Source organism: Cucurbita maxima, unplaced genomic scaffold (genome assembly GCF_002738345.1).
Source record: "Cucurbita maxima cultivar Rimu unplaced genomic scaffold, Cmax_1.0 Cma_Scf00046, whole genome shotgun sequence".
In the NCBI taxonomy this organism is placed as follows: domain Eukaryota; kingdom Viridiplantae; phylum Streptophyta; class Magnoliopsida; order Cucurbitales; family Cucurbitaceae; genus Cucurbita; species Cucurbita maxima.
In genome coordinates, this window is record NW_019272062.1 from 771,624 (window position 1) to 782,889 (window position 11,266).

Genomic DNA, 11,266 nt, shown 5'->3' on the forward strand with positions numbered 1-11,266 from the left:
AAAAAAAAAAAAAAAAAAAAAAAAAAAAAAAAAAAAAAAAAAAAAAAATCTTGTCGGACTAAAACAATTTGCCCCACTCTCATTCATATATATATATTTATTGTGAAATAGGAGGAATTAAATAAAGTTTAGTTTTCAATTTAATTATTGAAATATGGAGCAGAATATTAATAAAAAATTTATTCCTTTTAAATAGAATTTTTAAGGAATATTGAAGACTAAAATAATTAATTTAAATATATTAAAACTAAAACCATTGGATTAACAACAAATCAGAGTGGCGCAGCGGAAGCGTGGTGGGCCCATAACCCACAGGTCCCAGGATCGAAACCTGGCTCTGATAAGACAAAATGAGAAAGGCTTCCGTTTTCTTTTGGGTATTAGACAAATTGGGCCCCATTCAGAGGGTGTTAGGCCCATTGGATTTATCCGTTGGGCATTTGGAGGGTGTTGGGCTCTCCGGCTTCCGACCTTTTGTTTTTATTCGGATTTTCTAATTTAATACACATTCAGATTTTATTGAATTATATTTTCTATTTTTTTTTATTTTAGTTTTATTTTGCCATATATATTTCTAGTAGATACTTATTGAGTCACTGTACTCATACAGGTATGAAGGAGTTGGTTGAATATGGAAGTGGATCGGAAGAATGTCATACAGAGTCACATTGTGTTCAAACTCCTCTAATGTTTTAATTTGGGCGTGGCACAAATAATTCATGATCTTTATGGTTTAAGTTAGGTTTTGATCTATCTTTCGAACCTTCTCTACAAATACAGAGCCACATTGTATTCAAACTCCTCTTCATCAAGTTTTCTCGTTTAGATCAACTCTACAAATAGATAATGAGTTTTAAAGGCTCGAGAGGATTGTTCCTAGTTCCTACCTTCAATGAACGTTGATCCTAGTCAGCATCTTCCCCCTCGAGAACACAAATCACACGACTCGTTTTTTTTTCTTATTCATGGTTTTGGTTTGCTTTTTCTCATTGCACTCCCATCCCATTTTCAATGTAAATGTTGATAGCACAAATTTCACGTGAATTTGTTTGATTTGTATAAACCCAACTATGATTTATTGAGTCGAATGCCTACAAAACAATCTTCACGTGTTTGGAGCTTACCATACATGCTTCAATGTGTATGCTAGATAAGAGTTTCGAAAAGTGTAATAAAAGTTAGAGTTTGAAGAGTGGTTAGGACTTCTTCCATAAAAATCTTCATCATTTATTTTGAATAGGTTGAGCAGGTGTGAATCGATACCATCGACATGTTATGAGGTATCAAAACACCGAGGGTACTTACTCTAACATAGTTAACAGTTAAACTTGTTTAAACCAATTCAAGGTGAATTGATAATTTCTAAACTCATCATAAGTAGGTTGGCGGGTGATCGTGACACCATTAGGGACAACATTCACACTAGCACTACAAATGCCGAACATTGAATTGTTGTATTCGTTTTATGAAATTGATAGCCGATGCTTAATTAAGATAGTTGAGAATCAAAACGATATTATAAGTTTACGAAGGCAGTTGACCATCGACCATTTTGCATACAAATAAAAAAAATGTAAAAATAAAAAAATAAATGACTTAACAAGTAGGATCGTCCTTCCTTGTAGAATTTGTTGCTTGTATGAGTTGTATTCTAATACTATTCTCCTCTGCCTGTATTAAAAAAATAATAATAATAATAAATAAATAAATAAAATTTAGTTAATTAATTTTAAATACTTGAAATTACACGTACCAGTAATGTGGTAACGGAGCAAACGGCATCCTCTAATTTCTCCAAGCAGTCTTCCTGTTCTTTAAATATGCTTAACCGCTCCGTTAGCATGTACAACGTTTTCTCCAGTTCCTAGTATTTTATTATAAAAAAATATAAATAAATAAACCCTAATTAATTAATAATATTTCGTTTATATAATTTCAAACCATTATTACTTTCAATAAATGTTAAATAAATATTAATATCTAATTAATTCTATTTTTCACATTTACAATATATATATATAGGAATTACCTCGGATTTGCGTTTGGTGATCATTGCCTCTAGTTTGGTCATCACTTCCATGGCCATGCTCAATGCTTGTTCTAACCCCTTTATGTCACTCTGTTTCAAATTCAATTCATAGCTAAAAACGTCAATGAATCGCTTGTTTTATTAATAATGATTGGTTTGGTGCAAGTCGACACACAAATAAAACAAATGTAGATAGCTAGCCAACGTTTTTTTATCCTCTCGAAGCTGATTTTGACCTTATTGAATGTAATTAAGATTAGTATAAGTCTCGTTTATTCAATTTAAGTAGTTTGTAAGAAGTAGGACTATTGGAAGAGTTAGACGAATGTTCTTAATATGGTGGAATACCTCTATACAAGTCGTTACAAACTTTGAGGGGCAAGTTAAGCCAATCTTGAAAATAATATAGAATGTCGACTAAGGCCAACCAAGTAAGTGGCCCTAATATTGATATGGTTGGAAGAGTTGTCTTTTGTATGTGACACGTGTCAAGTGGCCACTACACATGTCATGTATTTGATATGACTGCTATGTTATGACGATATGATATGTTATGATAACATGTGATTTTTAGATGATATGTTATGTTATAATGACATGTTAGGCTATGAGATGCCATGTTGTACTATGACACAAATATGCTGCACAACCCCCAAGTAGTGTTATGAATGACACAATTTATGAAAGCTTATGCATGTATGTTATATTGAACGCAACTATTTGTGGGAAACAATCACACTCTTTATTAAGACCAATCGATAAGCGATTATAAGACATTCGGTAAAATACTACTTCACTTTGCTCTACTTGAGACTGCTTGGGATTTCTTTGGATGAAAACATAGGTAGGGTAGATAAGTATTTATACTAGACGCTATACATCTCTTCCTAAAATATCTAAATCTTTTCCTTAAAATATCTACTATCTTTATTCTAAAATACCTAAATTGTTTTCCTAAAAATAAGTATACAATGTGCTCATATAACTATTGGGTTTGACCCTATTGAGCTAATGATGATATTTTAACACTCCCAAGCACTAGTCCTCATTTGCTGCACCATGTTGAGCTCACAAGAAACCTCTCATATTAGCCCTTTTGTAAATAAGTTTGTCACTTGGTCATCTATCTTGATCTGCTGCATCTCGATTACTTTCTTAAGAACTTTCTCTGTAATGACATGGTAGCGCATCTCCACATGCTTTTTTTTAGCATGAAACACTGAATTTTCTGTTAGGCAAATTGCAGATTGGTTTTGGCAATGAAGGGGTATTGGATATTTAATTTTCTAATGTAAATCCTGTGTTAAGAGTTTCAACCATGTACTTTCTTGAGTCGCTCTGTACTCTACTTCTATAGTGACAATGATACTGTTGGGTGTTGTTTGCTACACCAAGAAATTGTTCTCGAACCGAGCTTGAACACATACTCGATGCTTGATCTTTAGGTATCATGATATCCTCCATAGTCAGCATTACAGTATCTAGTTAGCTTGCCGTTTTCGTTTCTTATGTACAAAAGATCGTGATCGATTGTACATTTGACATATCTCAAGATCCGTCGAACCACATCCAAATGAGGTTTCTTTTGATTTTGCATGTACTGACTCATGACTCCAATTGCATTCTCAAATTTCTTCGGTTGATCCATGTAGATCTCTCTGTTTAACTCTTCGTGCAAGAAAGTATTCTTCATATCCATCTACCATAATTTCCAATCTCTATTTACCACAAGTGCTGAAGGAACTTGTACGATAGTGATTTTCGCTATTGAACTAAATGTTTTATCATAGTTTAGTCTATATTGTTGAGAGAACCCTAGAGCTGCTGTTCGAGCCTTGTATCTCACGATTGATCCATCCAAGAGACACATTATATTGTAAGAGATGGGTTTGATATCTTTTGGTCTTGGCACTAGTTCCCAAGTTTGATTTTGCTCAAAGGTTATAGTTTCTTCCTTCATTGCCTGCTGTCAAGTCGTATTTTGTGATACTTCTTTATAGTCTCTGGCTCTTTAACTCGTTTTCTATAATAGTTGTATTGACATACTTTGAATTTGACTTTTGATTCTTTTTTATTGTCTAAGATATTGAGTTGTAATTTCCTTTTCACCAAGTTCACTTGATAGAGTCACTTCTTGTTCACCAACATTAATGTCACTTGAATCTTCAAGCATGCAAGCACTTAAGCAAATGTGTATAGTTTGCTCCCCATCTTCTGTAGAAGAATTTCTTCAATGTTGTTCAAGCTTAGTAGTACTTTCTTCTCTAAGGGTCACCCTACTTCCATTGCACCACTTTGATCGTCAATAGTGTAGTTTGAACATCCTGAATCAATGATCAAATCATCTTTGTAATCGATATACTCTCTCATCATCGCCATGAGCGCTAGCTCGTCTTCTTCTATAACACATTGCCTCTGTATCCCATTCTTCCTTCACCTCCATGTTAGAGGATGCCACATTACTTTCGATAGACTTTTTCCTAGACCAACATTCCCTGGACATGTGACCCTTCTTCTCACAATTGTAGCAAATGCCTTCAAATCTCTTCCGAGAGTTTTTGTTGTTCTTCTTCCGAGCTCTCCCTATTTGTGTAGTTCCTTGGTGGCCTATTTTTTTGTCACTATTTTTGTCTCCATGTTTGGTAGATGGTTTATTATTGCTCCGACTTTCACTTGTGTAGAGTGATTTTTCTTCACCCTTTAATGTGATGTTTCCTATTTATTTAGTCTTGACTTCTTGAATGACTAACAAATTTTCAAACTTAGTGATGATGGAGTTGGTCATTCTTGTACAACAATAACAAAACTTCTATATTCTGGTCGCAATTCGTGGATAATGATCTTTTTCATTCGAGCTCCTCCAATGGTAGACATCGGGTCTAGTTCAGTAATTTCTCGGCAGATCGACTTGACCCTCTGGAAGTACGAGCAATTGTCATGTCATGTTGTGAAAGTGATAACAAATCATTCTCTAGAAGTTGTAGCCTCATATTTTTCTTCTTTGAGAACAACATCACGAACATGTTCATACTTTTTTCTGTGTCTTGTCATCCCAAATGTGCTCTAACATCTCTTCTTCGACTGTGATTTTCAAGGTAAACATTGTTTTGACTGCTTTGATTATCCATTTGCACAAGACACCATTAGAATTCTCCTTTGGCGGCGTAGTTTCACTCCCTCCAATGACCTCCCAAAGATTATGTCCTTGTAAATAGGACATCATGCATGTCGTGTTGTAGTTGTCATTGTTGAGTTTCTTGATTCCTCCCAGAATTTGGAAATCACTAATCTTGTTGGCTATACCTCAGTAACACCAAACAAGCTTTTTTGACATAAAATTTGCAGAGTTATAGACTACTCACGACACAAAAAAACTTACTCACTAATAATCTCAATAAATCGTTTTTGGAAGACCACAAAACTGTAACCACATAGCATACTAAGAATTCCAAGAGATCAGATAACCAATACCAACCTCGTTCTGATACCAGATTGTTGAACACAACTATTTGTGGGAAACACTCACACCCTTTATTAAGACTAATCAAGAAGAGATTACAAGACACTTTTTAGAATATTACTACACTTTGCTCTACTTGAGACTGCTTGGGATTTCTTTGGATGAAAACCTAGGTAGGGAAGAGGAGTATTTATAGTTAGCCTATATATTCCTAAAATATCTATCTTTTATCTAAATCTTTTCCCTAGAATATCTAGGTATCTTTATTCTGAAATACCTAAATCATTTTCATAAAAATAAATATACAATGAGCTCCTACAATTATTGGACTTGACCCTATTGAGCTAGTGGTGATATTTTAACATCTTACCTAGAGTAATATGTGAGGAATGAATAGAGTTGCGTCGCATGATTTGTTTTTAAAATGAAAAGTATAAGAACCTCATGCATACTGTATATTCACATACTTCGAGATACTTTCTCTTTATGATGAGCATGGACGTGTAAACTATGAGGATGAGATGATTATCATGCTTGGCATGGTGCACAACGGTCGTTATACCTTTGGGCGTCTGGTTACAGCCTAGAGGAGATAGCCTGACAGTAGACCTAGGGGATATGCTAGCCCACCTAGTGAGCCCACGCTCGTGGGTGTGAGTCATGTGTAGGGAAGTACTACACATCCAATTTTTCTGGGCTAGAGGCCATCTAAGAGACTATGGTTTTAAATGATAGGTCTCAATTCATGTTACATGTGTTTGTATTCTCTAACCACAATAGTAAAGTCAATTACTGATTATTTCTTAAAATACTCCAGTCATGTGCTACTCTTATATTTCCTGTAAAGGCAAGACAGCCCTGTACGATTTTCGTAGGTTGATTTAGCTAATGAGAAAAATCTCTCTCTATTTCTGTAACGCCCCAAGCCCACTACTAATAGATATTGTCCTCTTTGAGTTTTTCCTTTCAGGTTTTCCCTCAAGATTTTTAAAACACGTCTGCTAGGGAGAGGTTTCCACACCCTTATAAGGTGTGTTTCATTCTCCTATCCAACCAATGTTGGATCTCACAATTTCATCTTCCATTTAGAGTAGATCTCCACAAGCTAAATGGACATTTATATGCTCTATTTCGTGTAACTTTTTATGGAGGAAAGAAAATAAAGAATTTCAAAAAACACTAAAACAAACAATTGTTGTAGTTTTGGAGTCAATACCTTAGCACCATGGAGTAGAGGGAGTCTGAGTGAGAGATTGGAAAGAACAGAAGCTAAGCAGCCAACTGATTCTTGGTTTCTTTTGTCCAACTTTGCCCACTGCTTGAGGAGAGTAACTTGAGGGATGATTATTCTGTATAACTTTATCTCCTTCCTCAACTTTTCAACTTCAATCCGCTTTTCTAATATGCCATTTCTCATCCTCATGTTCTGAAGCCGCACGCTGAATATTCTATCCTGTTATGGAAATGGTCCACGATCGAAATATGTCAAAACAAATAAAGGAAACAAAAAAAAAAAAAACAATTTGAGGAGAGAGATCTTTTAGGAGTAGACACGTTAAGCACGTAGCTTTTCAATTCTCTTTGTTTTTGTTAAGAAAAAGCATACCTCTTACGAGTATTTACAGTGAAAAAAAAGTACTCACTAACTTCCTAAAATTTCTCCTCAAATTAAGAACCGTCTTTCTAATTGAAACATAAAACTAGTCACAACTACTATCAATTCTCCTCTAGTTTGCTCTATAAGTTAATAACTTAATCTACTAAGTCTATTAATAATTCTCCTGAGTTTACTCCATAACTTGGTGACTTATTCTATTAAGTCAAGGTTATAAGCTCACAAATATTACTAGTGTCCTTCGTCGATCCTTGTAGAGTAAAAAATTAAATCATCAACTTTTAAAACGATAATCATCATATTTATCAACTGAGTTGTATTCGAATTGACGAGAATATCGCATTACAGTGATGTCTCACAGCATTATTAGTTGCTTGAAGATGAAAAATGTAGGTAAGAGAGAATAGTTGAGTTATACTCGAGAAAGGTTTGATTTCGATATTAACCAAACATCTATAATCAAAAGTTAAATTTGGTAAATTTCAGTAAAATCACATTTTTACCATTCACCCTTCACTTAAAAATTGGGATTATTATGATGATTACAATAAAGCATTAGGGTAGGTTAAAAATTCATCCATATAAATCAATAACTATAATATAAAATAAACATATATAGAAGTAATACCTGAGCAATTGTTTTAACGTTAGCCATGGACCTCTCAGCTTTAACATTAACATACCTCCATTGCAACAACCTATTCTGCAAAATCCTAAACCGATGAAGCTCCGCCGCTTCCACCGTCCCTCCCGCCTTCTTCGATCTAAAAAACCTCAAAACTCCGTTCACAGCGCTGCCTCGACGACCACCTAACTTCCCTCTCCCTCCATATACCACCGCAGGCTCCACCGTCTTCGGTGGAGGCAGAAGGGGAGACCCCAAGGACCGGCCCGGCGACAGTGCCCAAGCGGACGGGGAAGCAGCCGGGGATGACTTCAAGAACTTGGGAAAGCCTGGCTTGGTTTTACAATTCATGGGGTTTAAATTCTCTTCGTCCTTGTTGTTGGCTCTTGACTTTGTCACTGATTTTGATCGGTGGGCGGTTGAGCGTTGGCTGGTGTTTGCAGCGCAGGAGTTGTTCTCCGGTGCAGTTATGGAGGCAGAGGAGCGGCTTTTGCTGCGGAGGAGGGCGGTGGGGGACGGCGGCGGCATGAGGGCCGGGGAGTTTGGACGGCGGAAGCGTGTGTTGTCCATTTTGTGGTGTAGGAATGATTTTTGGTTGGTTTTATATTGGGGAAGAGTGAAAAGTTGAGAGCACGTTGGTGGACAAGGGAGAAATGCAACCCACCAGCTTCTCTCTCATCATTGCTGGATTGACTTTGACTTTTTTAATACTAGTTTCAAATTTTGTTAATATATATATATATATATATATTGAATATGCACGGGTTAGGTTGAATTTTTAAAAAACAAAAATTTGGTTCAGATGGTGAGTTGACAATTTTTTTGTCAGGTCAATCTAACCAATGGAAAAATAGGGTTACAACTTAGCCTAACTTTATTATATTTTTAAGATTAATATGAAAATTAAAAATATTTGACATTGGTAGCATTTGTTAGTGGTGCGTAGTGACTTGTGAATCTTTGATATTTAAATTTTATAGATTTTAGTTATTAATACAATGTATTGCAATTATGAAAGGTCCGGTCATAGTTTAACTATTAGAGAGCGTCTCGTGTTTTGTTAATATATTTAGGGGTAAATATGTTGGATTGAGTCTAATTGGGTTGGATAAACTTTTGGGACTAACCCAATAGAGTTCAGTTGGTGATAAGAGCCACTCCAAAGTTGAGACCCCAACTCTCTATTTTCAGGTTGGGTTAAAGTTATCTAATTTTTTTTATATGAACTATTCTTTTAACAAAAAAAAAATACTAATAACTAAAATTTCATAAACCTCAAATATCAAATATTCACTAATCATAATGCATCACTAATAGTAATTACAAAATTAAATATGATTTATCTACGCAGTAATCCTATAAAGTCAAAAGAGCCTAATATTTACGATAAAAGATAAATTAAAAAAATCAATGAATTTATACACTAGTATGGAAAGTAAATTACTAGGTGTTAGGCATCTGAGGCATTGTCGATCATGGATTGAAGGTTTCCTAAAATTCATCTCGATAAATTTGTTCATCTTCTTCATCGTCGTCGTCGTCATCATAATAAGAACCATAGGAAGATGGACGGTTGAGATCTATCAAAGCTTTTGGTAATCTACAATAACCATTATAATTGTTCATTCTCTTGTGACTTGCATTCTCCTCCTTCACTCCCTTCCTTCCCTCTCTTCTCATCATTAGAAGACACAATGCCGCTTCCGAATCCTCCATCGACATCTCTGCTTCCTCGTCTCGATGCTCATCTATGTGCTGCTTCAACCGTCGCTCTCCAATGGTGAGAGTTGAATGTGGACGATCGTGGTTGATCATCGATATTGACTTCGGTATTAACTTCGGTATCGACATCGGCATTGATTTGAGATTCGATAAGTGAGACCGCACGTGACCGCTCATAGATTTGTCGTTGGAGAAGCGTTTGATGCTGATTTTGTACTCCTTCTCTTTATCCATAGATGAGGAGATGGAAACCTAATCAAAGATAAATTCAAATGAGTGATCTTTTTTTTTTTTTTGTAGGCTAAGTTATTTAAATGAAGTACTTTTAAACTAAAATATCTTCAACAATATCACAAAGATACTTAAAAAAAAAAAAAAAAAAAAAAAAAAAAAATTGTTAGTTTTAGATTTTTGAATATATTATTTTTAAATAATATTTAATATTCAAATAAATATTTTTTCAAAAGCTGAACCTTTAAATTTTTTTAAAAACTCCAAATTATTTTAAAACATTCAAAAAAAAAAATATCTTTAAAATTAAAAAAAAAATTCAAAAATTCTCAGGTGCATATTTTAAAAATACTCATAAACTTTAAAAAATAATTTTTTTTCTGAAGATGCTCTATCAAGTGTATAATAGACGATTTTCGTTTATATACTGACCGCCTATTAACTTTTTGATCTTTTTTATAAAAATTAAGGTTGTTGATATTTTTTAAAGATGTAATTTTTAATTTTTTTTAGGTTAAAAGATATTAAAGAAAATTTTTTTAGTTTAATAATATTTTTTTTAAGAGAGTACTAATTTCCTCCCAAAATTAAATATACCTTAATTTTATTAATTTTTTTAAAGTTTAAGAATATTATTCAATTTTTTAAAAATTAAATGCATACTAAAAGATTATGATGAGGATATGCACGATTTGGAGTAGACAAAAGAGTTATGCTACCGTGAGAAATAAGAATCTAAAATTCAAGGAAGGTGACAAGGTATTCTTAAAGGTGACTCAAATAAAAGATGTCCTGAGATTTAGATGAAAGAGCAAGTTGAGTCCACACTTCGTTAGACCCTTCAAGTTTTTAAATCGGATTGGATCGGTGACATTGATTAGTCTTCCCATCATCCATCTCTATTATGTGTCGCATATCGGATGTTCTGATCATACTTGTCCAAAACATATTGTCTTGGTCATATGCATGTTTCAAACCCGTTTTACTTGTTGTCATGTGTAGTTAGGTTTTTACTATTCCTATCATGTCAATACAAGTGTGGTCACCATCAAGACTAAAATATCCCAAAATTTACTATAGGGAGTGTGACTAGTCGTCCTTACCTAGGTTATAGGCTATCAAATATGTAGTTTTTGTTTAATTTCTTTAAACATATAACAATGCTTTCTTACAAATTGTTTTTAACTTATTGTCTCACTCATGTTTTCTAAACACTTTCTCTCAAACATGATCAAGACTCAATCATATATTTGAATTTATCAATGAATTACGATCACCTTCTCAAAACTTTCAATTTGAAATTTTGAAAAAGTTTCTTGCTTGGAGACGAATGAAAAGATGCACCATAATCTAGAATTTAATCGGACTATGCACACAGAGAATTAAACATCCTCAATATCTTCGGCTAAATTTACAAACCCCCAATTTTACACTTGCGAATACTTTCATTGAGAACTACATCTTGAATTTCATCAAAATTCAATTTTTTAAATCTCCAAGAACTATCGATCGCAGCAACAACAATGTCTCAAAACTCGAGTAAAGATGACATCAAAATCAATGCTTTAGATCTTCAAAATTAAT

At 34.1% G+C, this 11,266-nt stretch overlaps 1 protein-coding gene and 1 non-coding gene across 2 annotated transcripts; one reads left to right on the plus strand and one right to left on the minus strand.

Annotated features, from left to right (window-relative positions):
* Window positions 1-271: 271 nt before the first annotated feature.
* Window positions 272-343, plus strand: TRNAM-CAU. Its single transcript has one exon. It is a non-coding gene; the product is annotated as a tRNA-Met (tRNA).
* A 1,086-nt stretch (window positions 344-1,429) lies between these two features.
* On the minus strand, window positions 1,430-8,299 carry LOC111470598 (QWRF motif-containing protein 7). The gene is made up of 5 exons (XM_023116157.1): window positions 7,733-8,299; window positions 6,706-6,942; window positions 2,030-2,119; window positions 1,754-1,864; window positions 1,430-1,671 (listed from the first exon to the last, which is right to left on the minus strand). Exons 1-5 carry the CDS (start codon window positions 8,297-8,299, stop codon window positions 1,597-1,599), a joined length of 1,080 nt encoding a protein of 359 aa, XP_022971925.1. The 3' UTR covers window positions 1,430-1,596.
* Window positions 8,300-11,266: the final 2,967 nt, after the last annotated feature.